The sequence below is a fragment of the Tympanuchus pallidicinctus genome, unplaced genomic scaffold (assembly GCF_026119805.1).
Source record: "Tympanuchus pallidicinctus isolate F22 unplaced genomic scaffold, pur_lepc_1.0 scaffold22, whole genome shotgun sequence".
In the NCBI taxonomy this organism is placed as follows: Eukaryota; Metazoa; Chordata; class Aves; order Galliformes; family Phasianidae; genus Tympanuchus; species Tympanuchus pallidicinctus.
Window position 1 is genome coordinate 4686685 of NW_026294739.1, and position 19172 is coordinate 4705856.

Here is a 19172-nt window from a genome sequence, read left to right on the forward strand (position 1 = left end):
AAGGAACTGCTGAAGCTCACTCTGCCATCAGTGAAGAGCTTCCAGCATCTCAAGTGAGGTATTGAAGTGGTTAACATCTGGATTGCCCTCAACAAACTCCAGTCTCTCCTGCCCAAGGACAGAAGGCTTATAGGACACCTGGCTCCTGAATCACATCTCAGAGGTACACTGCCTCTGTGAGACCTGCACATCTGTATCCTGCAGATGAAACCGTACTGCTACTTACGAAGCATCTCTGATGCCCCATAATTACAGCAGATGCTGAGCCCTGAAAAGGAGGCCGTGTACAACTCCGCTTGTAGGCTGAGAAGAGCTCAAACAGGCAGTTATAAGGATCTATATTAAATCTACTGATGCCTGATCTTGTTGGAGAAAGGGAAAATTTTGGTGCTTTTCTCAAACCATTGATTTGTTTGTTTACAAATAACCTAACTTTGCACTACAGTCATTCTCCCCTTTGCTCAGGATTACATTGGCTGGGGAACTGTTCCCAGTATTACTTGGAATTGTATAAATGTGTGTGATACATACAGATCCTGACACCTCAGGCTATCTCTGCACTTGGAACCTTTTGCAGAGCGCGGGCTTTTCTCTCCTCCCACACCATGTCTTTTCCAAAAGCAAAGAACTCCAGCCCCGTGAAAGCAAGGCTCACTTTTTAGAAGGAAAGCAGTTCCTATGGCAGTTGAAAAGAAATACCGAAACAGCATTAAAACCATCAAAATAACTGCAAGGATTTCTTTCAAAATTATCTCCCCTTTTCTACTGCACCACATTTGAGCACCCTGATCAGTGTTCCTGTTTACTGCAGGAGAGTTGGACCACATGGTCTTTCAAGGTTCCTTTCAACTCAAACGATGCTAGGATTCTATCATGCTGAAGCATGCCCAGCACATTACAGCTCTGGCTGCAGAGAGAACTGTGTAGACCTCCAGCTCTCCACTTCTAACCTACAGAGCTAGACCACGCTGCAAAGTCAACCATGTGTGGCATGAATTCTTTGAAACAGTGGGAGGTAAAGGATAGGCTAAAATGCCAAAACCAAACTACAGCAAGTGTGGTCTGTTGTGTGTTGTTGTTTTATGTAACACTAAGCTCAATAAAGCGTTAACACCTTCAGACCTATTTCCCTTTAGGTTTCTGTAGCAGGTAACAGAAATGCACAGACACCCTGAGAATTAAATCTTTTTCCGAAAAGTAGGCAGCATGACTCATTTGGAGTTACAGACTTTTCTGAACGAAGCTAAATCATATTTGCCTGATTTGTACAGCAAACCCTTCAGTTCTTTCTTTCTCCTTTTTTTTTTTTTTTTTTTGAGTTTCAGTGCTGGTAATTCAGTTTGCGTAGTTCTCCTGGATCATTTCTTATTTATTACAGCACTCTCAAACTTAGTGCTGGCTGAGCTGTGTAAAAGCCAATTTGACTGCAGTTTTGTGGGCACACACAGGGACCGAAGGCAGTGCTGCAGTCAGACATCACTGACACTGATGCTGACAGCATGCGAGAACCAGCACATGTTCCCCCTCCACGCTCATGCTAAAAGCGAGTGGCTGTTCTGTCTTACACCATTACTCAGAGCACAAACAAATGCTTTGAGAGTCGTCACTCACAGATTTCAGTCTAGTTCAGTTATGGTGTATATATAAGCATATATACACACACACACAGACACTTTTAAAGAACGTACACTGCATTCTGTCTCCCAGCGCCCAGCAGGTAGGAAATAGCAAGGAGCCATTTCCTTTCCTTCAGCCCTTAGCGAGCTCTTCCTTCGGTTTTCTGTCCTTGAAATACCCCTGGTCATGCAGCCACGATTCATTTTGACTCCTGCTTTCAAGCTGCTGCCTGTTGGCTTTCTGCTGTGTGCTGCCTCTTATTTGACCCCTGTATAAATCGAGAGCTGTGACCAGACAACCCTTCCACTCTGTTTGCATCCAATCCACCCACAGGTGGGTGGAACGCTTTTCAGTTCCAAGAACAGAAGTATTTTAAGAGGAATGAGAGCTCAGTGTGGCTGATACTATGCCAACCTCAACCATTTTCAGAGTTTGCACCCACCCAAGGGGCTCAGCAGCAGCAGCCTGTTCTTTGGATTCTTGTTTTTTTAAGCATTGCTGAAAAAGGCACAATTGGCAAATTTGTTTGACTGAAAGGTGCAGAGCGTGCCCACGAGCTTCAGTGAGCTCTGCAACTACCCCAGTAGTTACACTGGCAGGAGGTGCCAGGGCTCCCAAATGGATTTCCACCTGCTGTCATTCCTCGAGTCTTTTAAAAATAATTGTGGGGGTTTGTTCCTGTTAGTTTTGTGGGTTTTGTTTGTTTGTTTAAAGAGTGGCTGTCAACAAGGCCGAGCACTTCTTCCCATTTTTTAATTATTGCTAGAACTCAGAAACTCAAAGACTGGCCCTAAGATGTAAGTGCAGACATCATCTAGCAAGGTCAAAGCCGCCAGCTATTTCAGCCAGCTGGAACAAAGTCACAGCTCAGTCTCGGGCAGCAGCAGCAGAGAGGCAGGATGCTGCCCTCCCCACAGGCTGTTGGGAGCAGTGGGTGCACCTTGCTGTGCCTGGGCCAGCAGACCAGGGCAGGCAGCCACGGGGAGCTGGTCTCTTTCCACCAGCGCTGCTCATTCACAGAGCGGCCTGCCAATGGGGCTTTCTGGGTTTGACACTTGCTAGAAAGCCACAGCTCAGACTATTCATGGAACTTGCCCCAGATTTCCCTCAGCAGTGAGAAAAAGCTGCTTTTTTCTGTATATTGGAAGGTATGGGACTGAGTCACCTTCCTTCTCATTCTGTGAGTCGGGAGAGTTAAGGTCTGTTTACATCTGGGGGTGGAGAATATGGTGAGAACTGGGGCTAATGAAATGACTGCTGCATGACATGAAAACATCAGTCTGGGTTTCCTTCTTGCCAGGAGGCTCAGCAGCGCCCAGACCCTCCCAGTCCCCCAGGAGCTCCTCCAGCAGCACGGCACAGTCCGGCTGCACAGGAGAGCAGCAGACCACCCAGCTCACATGGCTTTGCAGATTCAGCATTTATAAAACGAAGGGTCATGGTATAACTAGCACCCAGTTAACAAATACAAATAGGTTTACAAGAGCATCACATACCTCTGCCAGTGGTACCTTGGATTTTGGTGTGGAAGCCGCTGGTCCGAACAGGGGTAATCGTCAGTCATATACTGTATCCATTTGTTTCTAGGGGAGTTACATTTAAGGATTCTCCTCCAAATGTGCATTTTCTAATCCAGAACCGTAAGCAGGAGTTCTCCTACACAGAACAGTCAATACGTCTTAGTTAATAAACAGGTTAAAGAAGAGGGAAGCACGTGATACAGATGTTCAGTTCAGGATCATTCCTCTTCTCCTACTGGTGGGGAACACATTTATGATGGGCTGAAATGTTACAGGCCCTATATAGACTCTAATAATGTTCAGTTTTAGAAGCTTAGACTCATCATCATCTCCAATCTGATCAAATGTACTCTTCTCAAGTTAGTGAGAGAGGATTGGAGGAAATGGTATTCTGTATCCTGGAACAATTTACGCAGAAGAACCAGGAGTCAGCACTGCAAAAGCTGAGCCAAAGTAAGAGGATGAAATTTGTTTTTAATAAAACCTGGGGTTAAAAATAATAGTAATAATTAATAAATCGAAGACTTTTTTCCTCTTCCCCTTCACTCAGATCACAAACCGGACTGCTAAGTAAGCATCAAAGCTACAGTCCTAGATGCTCTTACATTGGTGGTTGTGGTTATTTACAAAGAAATGTTCAATACCAGAGCATTTTTACGCTAAAACGTTTAAATACTTGCCTTTAAAACTGCTTACCAGGAAAACAACAGGAAAAGGATGTGGCCTGATAAATGTTTGTAACAACTTCATCAGGGCTCTTTTTATACAAATGAAGATGATTTCACTAAAAATTAATAAGTACGGGAAGTCTTAAGAGTGCAATATTAGCAGTCAAGCAAAATCTCCAAAATTTCAGCTGACTCACTGGGAAGTTTTACTGACTATGAAAATTCATAAATTCATACTTTTTTTTTTTCCTTTCTTCTTTTTTATCTGTACAAGGGCTGCTCCAAAAATAATGCCTCCTATTTTATGATGCTAGCCCACAACATCAGAGGCGGATGTTGGTGGTATGGCAGCAGAGGTCAAGCCTTCCCACCAACATCCCGTTATGTTCTGTTGCTGTGTGACACACAGGGGCAGTCTGACAAAATGGCATCTGACATGGAAGCACATGAGGCAAAGAGATGGAAATGAATTCATCCATGCAGGAAAAAGTGGCACTTACTGACATTCAGTGATGCTTGCTGAATGTTTCTGGAGACCAAGCAGTGGATGTGAGCACAGTGAGGGGTGGGTGATGTGTTTCAGCAGTGATGCTGTCATAGCAGCTGTGAAACAGTGGGTCACCTCTGCTAGTATAGAAGTTTACAAGCATGGCATGCAGGCTTTTGTTCACTGCTGGTGAAAAGGCATAAGCTGCTGGTGGTGACGATATGGAAAAAAAGTGTTTTGCAGCCAAGAATTTACGCTACCAAATAGTGTTACTGTACTCTTTATATCCGCTGTAGCTTCCATAGAAATAAAAGGGAGTCATTACTTTTGGAGCAAGCTACGTATCTTTAGTAAGTAGACCACAAACAACAGAGAAGGCAGATCCAAGGCAAAACTGAACCAAAGGGGCAATGGGACAGCCATTCAGCATGCATAGAGGTCAGAGACGCAGAGCAGAGATTGGGATGCACATCTGTAACGATGTCCTGTTGTGCAATATGTGCCACACCAGGCAGTGGAAGGGCCATCAAAGTCCTTAAGTAGTCAAAAAAACACTGTAAAAGGTTTTGCCTTACTGAATAATTATGAGCACAAAAAAACCCAAACGAATATCAACCTAAGCAACAACATGGAGAGCCTTTACTTACAAACGTGATAGAGAAAACCACCACTTCCACAACATGAAAATCAAAAACTTCTGACATTTCTTTTTTGTTGTTGTTGTTTCTCAAAGCCAAGAACTTACTGAGATTCAATAGACTAAAACAAAATGATGAATGAAGGGCACTGGGAAGAGTTGCTCCCCTTAAAACCACTTATGTTGCAGGATATTTCCTGAGAGAACCTTCGAGTTCCAGCGAGTGCTCCGACAGTTAAACACGCCATTTGCTGCATGCTTTTCTAAGAATGTTTTGAAGTCATGTCAGTTACATCCTGAGTGTGGTTCAAGAATTCTTTTCTACAATCTGACAATCAAACACTTCTGGATTTATCACCTCACAAGCACTGAACCTTGCAAGTTCCTCTTTTTATAGGCAACCAGCATCAAAGGCATCATTCGCACTGCCAAACCACATTGCCTGCTGCTTTTTCAGGCAGACCGAAAGCTGCTCCCCAGCTTTGGTTTACCACACAGCTCCACGAGCTCTTGTGCCAGACGGCAAGACGGGGACAAACCAGCCATCACCGCTCAAAGCGCCTTACCACGTCCTGGCAGCACACGCCATCTGGGTCCCAGCTCCTGGTGCCCTGCTGATGAGCGCCGTCCTCCCATCAGTGTCTGCAGGCTGTGGGGTGCTGCCCATGAGGTCATCAACTGATGGCTTTTGAAGGGTTTGGCGTTAAAAATAGAGCTGGAAGTTCAGGATTCTCTTTCTGAGTCTGCATGTCGTTAGTTGTAGTAATTGGTTTGGGAAGAGAGTGCCTCAACAGCTAGCACACAACCAAGATGCCTGCACTCTACTACAAAACAGGGCCAGTGACAAGAAGGGACACCAAGCTACAAAGAGACCTCCTCTGCTTTTCATCTGAACGTGATTGAAACAAGCGAACGGACTTTATCCCACACAACCTTCTCTCTGTTAGCAACCAAAGCTATGAAAAAAATGATTACTGTGCAGCAGAACCTAAAAAAACTCAACCCCAAACCCCACCACTCTACGCTCCTGCACAAACACCATCAACGCTCTTACAACGGCACAAGATCTGCTTGAAGGCCACCACTTCCTGAGTTCAGCTACGGAAAAAAGGGAGAGAAAGATATTCTTCTCTTCATCCTTTCTGCAATCAGCACGTACTGTAACTGCATCAACTGCATCATAAAAGCCTCACCCCACATAAAATGTTATGGGAATTAAATAAGATAAACTGAAAAATTCATATGAATTAAGAGAAGGTGTACATATATGGGTAGTGACAGGAAACGTTATCTTTTCTTCATAACTTCTTTTGCATGTTGCACATAGCTTCAGCAGAGTTAAGAAATGCACTCACCAACTGGGAATAGTTAATTCTTCTTATGAAAGGGCAGACAGCAGTCATTTCTGAACATCACAGGACTTCCCAAAGAAGTGTGAATACCAAGATGCGATTAATGCAGTGTTGTTTGACCTGGGAGCTGATCCTTGGGAAGGAACAGCCTAAAAATAACGTTGGCATCAGGAAAAAGCTATCCAGATTTGGGAAATTGCACTCCATTCTTTTGTATCACTTCTGGAAAGTCCTTTTGCATTTCTCTGCTACGATTTCCTATGCGTAAAGTTGAAAAGATGACAGATCCCACCTCTGTTGTTACCAGGATGACACCAGAACAGCTACATTTAGGAGCGGATGGAAACTCCCTGAGTTGAGTGCCTGATCCTGCAGGGCAGCCATGGTGCCTTGTGATGTGTGCAGACATTCAAATCATCCTAAAAAAGACTTGGCTGGGTGCAGCAAACACCTCATCAGCACAGTACTTGGCAGAGGTAACACTGGATCAACGGGATACCAAGTGAAGCACCAAAATCACATGTGCCACATCAAGCACACAGCCAGAAGAGAGAGAATTGCATTCACACGCTGTTTGGGTAATGAAATAATACAGCAAAACTCTGAGAAAGCAGAATGAATTAAAAAATAAAACAAAATGACAAAAAATTTTTTACTCTTGGGAGTACAGTTTCAATGCATATTCAGGGAAAAGTACTGCTATTGCATTCTGATGGTTGTGACCACCTTTCTAATTCATCTTTTCACAACCACACTTGGAGCTTTGCTGCCCTCAGATCTCTGCCACCTTCAGAAGACCAGAGCCATCATTCAACAATTCACATCTAACTGATCTCCTAAAATACTAACTAATAAAATGGTTATGTCTGTGCTTTCAAGAATAAAATGCTAGACGTGTCCGCTGAACAGACACAAGTATATCACACACTGCATAGATGTTTGTCAGCAGAAGAACTCTGTGGGAAATAGGAAGAAAAAAGTAACCTGGGGAACTCAGTGAGGACAGCTCTATGACCACCCTTTCCTTATTCACTGAGCAGCTTGCTGCTGGAAGTACTGTCAGCAGCAGGATCCCACTTTCTGACATTCTTCCCCTAAACATCCACTGCTGGCTTCAAAGATAGGACATCTTATTAGAAACACTTTTTCTCTTTCCTACAATGACTCTTACGTTCTTGCTCGGTTAATCATTTTCTCATAATGATTTTTGAGGCCCTCCGGGCTGCAGTAACTTGTCACACACTGTACTCACACGCTGTGCTAGTTCACACGCCTCCAGAAATGAGGTGTGGAAAACACTGAGAACAAATGCTATGTGGAGGCTGATTGATGCCTGTCACCACAAGCGGTTCCTCAGTCACACAAGTAGCCTGAATGGCTCAAAACATGCATGGCTGCCTTTTGGACAGGAGGTGCAGTTATACAGTCCCCTACGTGCAGTTGTGTGTGCATGTTGGCTCTACGAAAAACAAAGCAAAAGCTCCTCAATCATCATCAGTTATTGATTTTTTTCCACTTTGCACAAGGACAGCTGAAGTGTCTGCTTTCTCATGCCAGGGATTGGGGTTATATCATAGAATCATAAAGTAATTTAGGTTAGAAAAAATCTCTAAGATCCTCAAGTCCAACCCCAGCCCACCGTGCCCACTGCCCACGTCCCTCAGTGCCACATCTCCACAGCTCTGAACACCTCCAGGGATGGTGACCCCATCAATCAGCTGTGCCAGTGCCTCACTGCTATTTCTGGGATGAAATTCTTTTAAATAGCCAACTTGGGTATGAGTTGAAGACAAATGTAGGTTAGGGTTTGAGTAGGAAAAAAAGTGTAAAACCACCTTTGAGGTGTCAGAATGAGTCAGCCATTTGGCTGGAAAGAGGCACGCTGCGGTGTGGGGGCCCTCTGTGGGTACACCAGCACTGCTGGACACTCACTGGGCTGAGCCAAAGGTATGCAGTGGAAAGAGTGGCAGCACGGCCCACAGGTCCCCTCCAGGCTGGCAGCAGGTGCTGTGCAGCTGAGAGCAGAACAAGCTGACATGTCCTCAAGAGCCCCACACAGCATCCCCAGCTGATATCTCTATTGAAATGAATCATCTATTTCAACAAACTCAAAACCTCCTCAAAGGGAGACATCAGCTCACCTGCTCACTCACACAGCAGATTTAGCTCCTCTACCACTGAAAGAACCCTTCTCCATTGAGACAGTTATGGTTCTCCTGCACGGCCAAGGTTTGCAGGTTTCTCCTTCAGGTTTTGGGTCCTTCCAAGGGACACTAAAAGCTGGTGAGCTGGCCTCCCCTTGGAGTCAGAGTTCTGCACTGGCACAGCACTTTCCTGGCCTCACCAGCAGTGCTTATGGTCGCTTCCTCAATAGAGGAAGTTGTTTGATTGAGAGTTCAATAACTACTGAACTCAATAGAGTTGTTTCAGCTGTTTCTTGTGCTTTTGTCCCCTCAGCCCAACACAAAAGGCAGAGCTTTTGGCTTTCCCTTTGCTCTTTACTCCTTGGACATGCACGGTATGAGCAGCAGAGCAAACACAGTGAATGCAGGGAGCCAAGTGCTTTGCTGGTGAAGGCAATTATGGGGTAAGCCCTCTCAGCTACAGGACACACTGTTCCTCCTGGTGATCAACCATAGGTAGAGGCCGAAACATTGCAGGGCTGAAACTGTGCTTCGCATTTCCCCTTCAACCACGAGATGGAGCAACTCAACAACAAATGACTGCAGAGCCAACGAATTTAGGTAGAAGGACGTGGCATCCAAGTTCTGGCTCTCCTGGAGGTCGCAGGCAGTCCTGTGGGGATGTTGTGATGGCCCAGAGCCAGGATGTGATCCGTGGCTCAGGGTGAATAGGAACAAATTCCAAAAGCCTCTGGGCCTTCTCCAGCCAGGGGGGATGGAGGGAAGGGTGTTGTTCCTGTGCCACTCATTGAAGCCCTCCAGCAGGACCAAATAGCTCAGAGATGAGCTCAGCTCTTCATGGTGACCCCAGACAAGCACTCCAGCAGTAGAAGGTTCCCCAGGACCATCCTAAGGCTTTGCACATTGGTCTGATGAGGTACCTGCTAAACAGTTTGGTGTCCCCCACTGCTGTTCCCTTCTGGCTGGCTCCCAAAGCTTCCTCTCCAGCACAGAGCTACAGCAGCCCTTCTGAAAAAGGGAAAATCCAGGGGCGGGGACATAGGAGGGCAGAGGAGAGGTGTGAGAAACTGAAAACTGGAGATGGGAAATCAAATAGGAAAGCAAGAGGACTATAGCAGAGAATGCTCTCTCTTCTTGAGTAGAACAATGATTTTTCTCCCTAATTAGACTTTAATTTAGATAACCAGCACCTTGAGCTGGCCGGTGCAGCTTGGCACAGCTAGGGGAGGGTCAGCCCCAAAGCTGAGCACAAGGAACCAGCAGAGCCTAACCTGCTGCCACCCAGGGCTGCCTGCATGACCTAAAGGGCAAATCTGTGTGGTGGTCACAGAGAAATGGCAAATATCTCAACACAAGTCAAAATGCGTGTGGAACAGCTCCTTCTTCAGGAAAAAGCAAGGAGGTGACACACACATCAGGTGATCCGTTGCCCACTGGTGGCATTGGTGACGTGCAAAGAGGTGCAAAGTGCAAAGTGGAGCAGGCCAAACAATCAGACTGCAAGACAAGGGGCAGCCCTCCCACTCTTGTGGTCCTACTGAAGAATCACAACCTATCAGCATAAGATAAAGGCCTACAGTGTGAAAAGAAAGGCACCTCGCCTGCCCGCAGCTTCCTCACCCCTGCATCACAAGTTGCACTATTAATCAACAGTCTGGGAGTACCCCAGCCTTTCTATATGTTACTCACACTGTTTCATTTCCCCTTTGCTGTCATCCCTCAGCATCACTTTTTCCCACATTCTCCAAGCGAATTTGCACCACCTGCATGCCATCCTGGCCACTCAGCTACAGAATCCTCCCTAGAAATCTTGCCAGGATATTTGCTGACAAAAAGCAGCCCAGCCCTTGGCAATGGCTAGAACATGGTGTGCTGAGAACAACCCCAGCATTTCTGCTTCTTCATCCACTCCTTTTCAGAGCATCCCTCTTCAGACGTGCAGTCACACGAGGCTTTCTGTCCAGACTTCTGTGCACCCCCTGATGAGGCAGGCAGTGCTTACGTGCCATGAGAATACATGCATCCAAGGGAAAATGAGAAACAACTCCACAAGTACTAGGAGAAATCGCTGCAGAGGGGGAAGAGTGAGCAATCCTTATGAACACTGGGTATCAGAACACCTGCAAACAAGGGAGCGGAGATCTGTGGTGGCTGGGTTCTGTCCCACATCCCTACATTTACCCCCATCATCCTTATTTCCCCTTTTAGTAAAGGGGATTGCAAAAACACATACAATGGGCAAAAAAAGTAGTTTTCCTGTTCCTCCCTTAACAAAGTCAGCACCTGACGCTCTTCATAGGTAAATTCTCTGCTTCTCAGCAGTATAAGCAGATGCAAGAGCAACCTTTTTCCTTTGTTCCTTTTTTCTTTTTCATTTTTTTTAAATACCAACTCAAAATGAACATTTAAAAGTCACCACTGAAAACTGATGATCTCTTTTTCATTTCTGGTAGCACGAAAAGGAAGAGGCACTGACAGCAGTAGCTCAGGATATAGGTTAAAGAAGCCAATGCTCTTGTAGAAAGAAGTCACACAAAGCTCTGCAGGGCCAGAATTTCCTCCTCTGTTAATGGAAACTGTTCTGAATGGGTGACTCACGGAGATGTGAGCCTCACAAAGCAAACTATTTACATCCTCAAATGAGCTTTGTGACAGATCACCCAGATAGCGCATATGCGTAGACAGAGTGGGGATGTGTTGCTGTAATGGAAGTGTATGATGAATCAAAAAGCAGCAGCACTTCATGGATTCTAACCTCCAGATGGGCTGTTCCTTTGCATGCAGCTCACTCCACAGCCTTCAAAGAACACACAAGATTCAAGAATTCTACAAGCCAAAGGGAGCAAGTCAACAAGAAGTGCTAGAGATAGCACAAAGGTGAGTTGGCAAGATACAGCATTATGTTATAGGGAAATCTTACCTTAGAAACTTTCTTCTTGCTACATGATCTGAAAACCAAATGTACTTTGTGTCACCTGTTTTGCTCACAGCATGTTTACTTGTTGGGGTTTTTTGGTTTGTTTCTGAAGAAAGAACAAACCATCCTTTGGCATCTTCTCTTTTTAGAATTCTATACATCAAGCTAGACTGAAATGTCTTTTAACCATCACTAGACCTGTACCAAGTAAAACTTTGGGTAAGCAGCTGAAATTTTACTTTCTTACTTTATTTCCCTACACCTACAATTTCCTTTGACACACTGTTATTTAAAAAAAAAAAAAAACAAACACTGAAGGAAAAAGAAATGTCTAATGAAATCTTCTTAGAAAGGCAATGCAGCAAAGAACTTTCTCAATACTGATAACTTTTCAGGAATTCCTTAACCAACTTGTCATCCCTTTGGCTGTCAGCAATCGGTTCCCTCCCAGCATTAAAAGGGCTGGCAATGCTTCATGCAAGGATGGGGACTCCGTAGGAGAGCAGCACGCTGTGGGCTCAGGACACCATTTTGCTCAGTGCAGGTGCCTCTGCACAGCTTCATCTCGTCAGTGTAACCCCAGGAGGGCTGAGCTCCCAGGCACTGAACAACCTGCTGCATCACTGGGGATGCTTCTCCCTTCCACCCACTCGGATCCCCAAGTGCTTCCCAACCTCAGGCTTTCCTGTCCTGTTGTATTTGGATAAGAGATTTTCTTTGTTTTCCCTCAGTTTCTCACATAAAGCAGCAGAGCTGCACTGCTGTCAGGGCTGCTGCCCCACTGCTAAGCTGTGCCCCCCTGTCCTCTATGGTGTTCTGCAGCAAAGGAGGCTACTGAGTGCACAGCCAGCAGTACTGCCAGATGTGGGGACACACATATCTGCTCCAGCAGCATGCAGGCGGCACCTGACCCAGCAGAGGGATGCTTTTTGGCACCCACAGTCATGCCAGCAGCTGTTCTCCTCATCAGGCTGAGTTTCTGGGACTGTTTTTCTCATTTCTGTAATGTAACCAAGAGCTTACAGAACTGTTTACCTGACATCAGCATGTCCTTACAGAGCAAACTACCAACCTGCTCTTCCTTTCTAATAATTGCTAGTTTTTATGCAAGAATTCTTTTTCCACTGTGCTGATCTTTGTCTCAAACTACAGGGCAAGAGAGCTTACCTCTGAAACGCCAGGGAAGCGGCTTGGTCTGCAGAACAGGAACGTTCACTGTCCACCTAATGACAGGCTGCCAAATCCAAAATGAAACAGCATCAGTGTCAGTAACTCATGTAAGAAAAGCACCAGGTAAAAGTAACAACAGTTACGGGGAGGCAGATGAAGGTGGTTTCTGAGCTCTAACAGAAAGATTTTTACAAGGGTTTACTTACAGACAAAATCTGCTGTGGAAGAATTGGCTGCAAGAAAGAACCAGTATCCCTGTGCGTTTGGAGTTGTGAGTGATTCTGACAGCAGAAACCAATAAGAGCTTTCCTGATCCTTATCAGGAGAGCCTGAGGGCAGGGTCCAGCCTTCTTCTAACAGAGGATTACTTCAGGACCCCTGCACAGACCTGTCTACCTTGATATTTTTAATCCTCTCTCAGGGAGAAGAAACCACTGCATATTTGCTGCACTCTGCAGCAGACAGCAGTTTACCAGCTGTGGTAAGTCTGGCTGATTTAAGCAAATGTTTGGGTTCCTAAGTTTCATTTTTCTTCCGAAGACTTAGTCTCTACAGGTTGGGAAGCCAGCACACCAAGAAGAAATACTGTCTCCAGGTCTGCAGACACTTGCAGACCTCACTGGCCTTTGTATCAGGTTTTAGATGTGGTCTTCAGTCTTCCTTGTGGTGCAGGTGATTTTCTTCTCTATACTTACCTGGAGACATGAATGACACCTGTACCAACAGCAGTATCAACCCCAGAGTAGAACTGTTCCAGCTGATCATGTACACTCCCACCTTTATCCTGGGATTGCTGTTCAATGTGATGGCCCTCTCGTTGCTGTTTTTTCCAGCTAAAAAGCTGTCAGAATCTACAGTCTACCTGATAGCCCTTATTTTCCTGGATACTTTGCTGCTGTTCACTCTTCCTTTTAAAATAGTTTCCTATCACCTCCAGAACAACTGGAAATTCGGGTCCATGTTTTGTTCCATCTTGGAGAGTCTTTACTTTATAAATATGTATGGCAGCATCCTCATCTCCCTCTGCATCTGCGTTGACCGCTACATCGCAATCCAGCACCCTTTCATGGCCCCTGCCCTGCGCTCCACCAAGAAAGCTGCTCTGGTCTGTGCTGTCATCTGCCTGGGCATCTCGGCCGGGACTGTGTCTACTTCCCAGTTTCATGAGGAGAGCTACAACATCTCGTCCTGCTTCTACAACTTCTCCAAAAGCACGTGGGAAAACACAGGCCTGATAATCACCCTGGAGATGATCTTCTTTGGCAGCATGGTGGCCATGGCCTTCTGCACCATTCAGATCATCAGGTGTCTGAGAAATCACAGAAAATCAGGGAACGCCCAGACACACATGACCAGAGCAGAGAAGGTAGTAGTGACAAACTTTGTCACGCTTTTGGTCTGTTTCACACCTTACCATGTGACGTTCTTCCTGTACTTTTTGGTAAGAAATGACATCATGCACATCCCTTGTCACACTGTGCTACGGGACATCCTTCAGGTCACCCTTTGCTGGGCTAATCTGAACTGCTGTCTGGATGCAGTCTGTTACTATTTTGTTTTAAAGGAGTCTGCAGAAGGTTCGTTGCAAAACAAAGTGAGAAAGCACCAAGAGGAAAGATTTGATCCGCACACTGAACATTAGTTACTTTACCCAGCAAGAGGAGATGCTATCATGAAAGGTGCAGGACCTTGAACTACTTTTCTAAACCATTGACTTTAAATACTCAGATGTGAAAATATGTCATAAAAAGAACAGAACTAAGCCTATTTTCAGGGCTCCTAGCTTGCTTCCCTTCCACAATGCTTTGTGTTGTCATTTATGGATAAAAAGAATCGAAATTATTTCTTGTAAATAGCGATGCATATCTCTTGGGATGTGATTCCCTTTTACTTTGGGAAGGAAAAAAAAAAAAGTATTTACTTACAAATGGTAGCATTTTTCATTCCAATGTCCTCACCACACCTGCAGTCCTCCAGGCCTTCAGTCACTACAGCCCTGGGCTGCAAAGAAGCAGAGACATGGAGTTTATGGCAAAAAACTTCTGATGAAATCCTGTTGCCCCTACAGCCCTGATCATACACGTTTGTGTTATAGACTGAGTTCCAGATTTCCCTGCCAGCTCTTTTTACAGGCTTTTCACATACTGGTTCCTTCCTGATTGGAACTACAAAAGCAGTTTCATGCACAGAGCCAAACCAAACAAGACATTCAATAAAAAAAAGCCTGAGCCCAGCACAGCAGTGAACAGATGACAACCCCCCCATTCACAGGGAAGTAAGGTAAAAGCCCCAAAGCAGCAGCCAGCACCATAGGACCTCAAACGACTTTTTGTACCTTGGAAGAAGATCAGCACTATCACTTCCCAAACAAACGAGGCAATAAAAGAAATCCACTGACAGAAGCCTCACATACCTATCAGTTACTTTCTTATCAGTGCTCACAGGCATCCAGATAGCCTGCATTTGTCATTGGTGGTCCTAATGAGAGAGGGACTGAGAGAGGCAACGCAGTGCCCTGGGTACACTGCTGCCTCCAGCACTGCTCTGTAGCAGCCAGTCCCTTTGCCAGGGTTGAGAATGATGACGACTGAAGCAGTTAGTGTTCATATTCACGTAGAGCTGGATCCTTGCAGTATTATCTCCCAGACAGGGATACTAATTCCAGCCTCTCCACTGACTTTTCTCTGTACATCTGTGAGAAGGATTATGCATAAAAACCAAACTTCCTCTTGAGCTCCACTTTGCATGTGGAGAAAGTGAAAGTTTATGATGTTGCCACATCTTTGTACGAGATCTACACTGAAGTGCAGTTGCTGAAGAAGGAAATGCAAGCCTGATGCGGACATAAGTATCCTCCATTTCCTCCCTCAGTAAATTCAGAAAATCTAGCTAGCTTCCCTGCCAGCAGACAGCAGGTCCTCATCGCCTCCTTGTTCACAGCTTGCCCTTAGCTGCACTGCAATAGACACAGAGGTTTTATCACTGAGATTTCAGACTCTTTTTGGAAGCGTGGTTTATGTATAACAGAAGAAAGCAGTGCTGGTGCAGAAGACTTAGCAGCGGTTAAAACGGACACCAAAGGGGTTGTTGACTTTAACCAATAATGCCTGAATATAGGAACAGAGATTGTATCAGTTCCTCACGAGGCAAAAAATGCCTTAGTATAATGGGAAACTGATTTCAATTGCATTTCTGCAGCACGAGGCAGCTCCTCCTCCCAGAGAAGGAGTGTGAAACAGTTTATTTTGCTTTGCAAGTGGAGTGCTGCAATGGGCACAGGCAGAAATCACACTCCATTCAGCAAAGCTGCTGCATACTCTCTTACTGACTGCATTTACTGGTGATAGTGATGTTATCAGATAAAGTGCTGTAAAGAGACAGAAATGACACAACACAGTGACAGGAGCACTCCCATTGCTGACCTTGCTGTCATAGAGTCAGAAGCACACACAGCCCTGGACACACTTGGTATTGGTGGGAGGATGCTCTGCCTCTCACACCTGACCTCTGCAGCCTTCTCCTGGATTTGCAACTGAGCAGTGTGCAGCAGTACAATTCAGTTGAGTGCAGCAGCTTGCCTTGCTCAGCTTCAGAGTGAAGGGGAACTGATTTCACTAGAAAGGCAAAGACTTTTCCCTCCACTGAGAAACTTCTAGCAATAGACTCCAATGACTCCCTGTATTTTAGATACTGTGAAAGGCAAAGCACACCTACAACATCTCTGTTTATCCATCATCTCATCTCACTTATTCTCCTTACTCCAATTTTTGTACATTGCTGCTTCAAAAGGGTGACATTTACCACATTTTCTAACATGACAAAACAGTTGCTGTTAAGAATCCCAACAGCTGTTCTATGAAGGATCACAAACATTTCCCAGGAAGAACACCAAAGAATGTAAAATTTTATGTCTGCTATATACCACAGATTTCTATTAATCCTTGTCTCTGTTTCAAAAGATTAAGCTGGTTTTATACCTGTGAGCAAATATTAGCAGTTCAGAGTTCTGAACGTGGCCAGTCAGTTGTTCATCTGAAACTAAGCATTACAAACCCAGGAAATCCAGGTTAGACTGCACTTCAGAACACATCAATGCAATCCTGACCATTCCCTGTTAAGTATTAACTTTGTGATAACAAAACCATCTCCCCGAGTGACATCTAACCAGGCCCACTTGGCCAGCCAGTGTCTGAGACAATGAAGGACAGTATTTGAATTAGGTTTATGCATGAGAAGTTTCAGACAGCAGAGACCAGTCTGACTTCAGCTGTGCTAATAGGCTTGAAAACATCCCAGCTAGAAGGGGGCAGAAACAAATGAATGGGACTGTCTGCAAACCAGACCTAGTGGAGCTGTAAAAGCCCTGTGGATAGGTTTGTTTCCCTCATGCAGAGTGACATAAGTTAGTATTAATAATGAATGTGTTTATGCAGGCCATTTTATATAAGTAGAGAGAAAGCAAAAGAGGCTGAGTTCTGAAATACACATCCTTGATCTGACCTCAGGCTCTTGCAGAAACTCCTGCCTGCATCTGCCCAGCCAGGGTCATGGGGCAGAGCCCTGCTGCACAGTGAGACATGTTCACTGCCACCTGAGATGCTCTGGTGTGCCCCACTTAATCACCCATTCCAAGTTAAATGGGGATGGGCTCTACTGGGCTTTTCTCACTGCCCCTCACTGCTAGCCTGCCACAAAACTCCAACCCCTTAGGGCATCACACACAGCACAAGGACTCCTAAATCCTACCCTACTCACTGAACTTCAGGTTGTGTAGCTTGCAGATCAAGGCAGCCAGACTCCCATATCGAGAATTAACTAATTTGCTTCAGATGAAGGGGCTGTTTTTCTAGAATTCATCTGCATACATTCAAGAACCTTATTTTCAGTGTCCTTCACCATTCTTACAGTCACATCTGTCACACGAGGTCTACACTCCTGTCCCCACCCAGTGCTTACACGTTCTTTGAACACAGATGTGGACAGAACCATGTAGGTCACCCTCTCTTATTAAAGTTTGGACAAAACTGTCTGGGCACAAATTATTTTCCCAGGCAAATAAAAAACGTCAAAGCAGCAAAACTTGAAGGTAACCCTGAAGGAGCTGGGAGAACAGAAGATCTTTGCAGATCAGTTTGAGGGCTCCTATAAAAAAAGTCTGTGGGTAACCAATGTGGCACAAAAGTCAGAACAAAGTGTTGCTAGGCAAGTTTCCCAAACCCAAGGAGATGAAGAAGAGGCAGTGCAAGGCTGCAGAAGGTGACAAACCATTCTGTGGAGCAGAACCACAGTGCAGGTTCCCTGTTGCAGCAAACAGAGAGCAGAGGGGGAATTCACTGATGAAACTTCCATTTCTTTAGTGCACCCCATTCTCACTGCAAACCACATTCCCTCAACTTCTGCTGCACCTGATGTTAGAAACCCTTTTCTATATCACAGTCAGCAGCTGTGGAAACGAAGTCAGGATTGTAGCCTGGAGGGCATGATTGAATTGTGAGCACCCAATTGTGCTCACTGCAGAGATTCCAGTGGTCAGGCTCCAAGCAAGGAATAACTAATAGGGGATAGACCAGTTCTTGAGGAAAAAAAGGGCCCTGCTTTCATACACATAGTATTTGTTAGGAAGACCAATGAAGGATAATAAGGAAAGTCAGAGATGAAGCAGCAGAATCATTCAGGGCTGAAGGTTTTTCAGGAGAATCTTTAAACTGCAAACAAAATTTCAGAGCTGTTTGGGCTTTGCTTTTGCAGCCCTGGGTGGAAGTTTGTAGACACAACCCAAAGCAGGTGTCAGGTTTGCTTTAGCTTTTTCTTTGTCACTTCACCTTATTCATTTGTCACTATTTATACCCTTAGAGACGATGTCCAACATCTGTTACTAAACAGTGAAAGGAGATAAAAACTTTAAGAAAAAATTAACCAAAGAAGGAAAGCAAATCAAAGCAAAGAGCAGAGGGGTGGTAAATTAACAGCAGCTCTCCCCAGCAGGTGCCCGCTCTGGAAGCTGCCATGGGAGATCTCAGCAGCAGCACCAGTGCCAGGAAACGGATCCATAGGAACTGGAGTGGCTGTGGGAGCGTGCAGGAATCGTCCAGTAAATTGGTGGGAAAATCTCCCTCCCTTGGGCTGCCACAAAGAGAAAATGTCAGGAGAAGGTACAGGCAAGTGGCAGAGCAGTGACAAGGCAGCAAGCAACGCAGCTGCAGGGGGCTGTGTGCCCTGACAGCACGCTGCCTCCTGGTGCTGCCCTCTGGCACAGGGCTTTGTTCAGACACAAAACAAACAAATCCATGAAAATCAACACCCTCCCACCCCCAAAACAGCAACAAAAAAGAACAATACCCAAATATTTCCCCACATACCCCACTGCCTTTGGGATTTGCTTCCACAAGGAGTCCCTGCTACCCGTTGGGCAGCCGTTCCCTGGGCAGGCTGCTCCTCAGCATGGTGGCTGGAGGGTTTCTTTTGTGTATAGGCAGCAAGGGATTGCTCTCCTTTCACCCCACCTGCAAAATTTAAGAACAGCTGCCATCAGAACAGCAGTGCTTTTAAAGCCTTCCTTCACCCAGTGAAGATTTTGCACAGAAACACTTGCCTCATAGCACTGAGCCACGTTGCTGCAAGGAAAAGAGGTGGCCTGTGACACCACTGTTTTTCCTTTGA

General features: G+C 45.4%; 1 protein-coding gene and 1 long non-coding RNA gene across 2 annotated transcripts; one reads left to right on the forward strand and one right to left on the reverse strand.

Moving 5' to 3' along the window:
• Window positions 1-3118: 3118 nt before the first annotated feature.
• LOC128082364 (uncharacterized) lies at window positions 3119-18953 on the reverse strand. The gene is made up of 3 exons (XR_008207633.1): window positions 18872-18953; window positions 12510-12576; window positions 3119-3273 (listed from the first exon to the last, which is right to left on the reverse strand). It is a non-coding gene; the product is annotated as an uncharacterized LOC128082364 (long non-coding RNA).
• Window positions 12655-14440, forward strand: LOC128082363 (lysophosphatidic acid receptor 6-like). The gene has a single exon (XM_052686445.1). It carries the CDS (start codon window positions 13216-13218, stop codon window positions 14152-14154), a length of 939 nt encoding a protein of 312 aa, XP_052542405.1. The 5' UTR covers window positions 12655-13215; the 3' UTR covers window positions 14155-14440.
• Window positions 18954-19172: the final 219 nt, after the last annotated feature.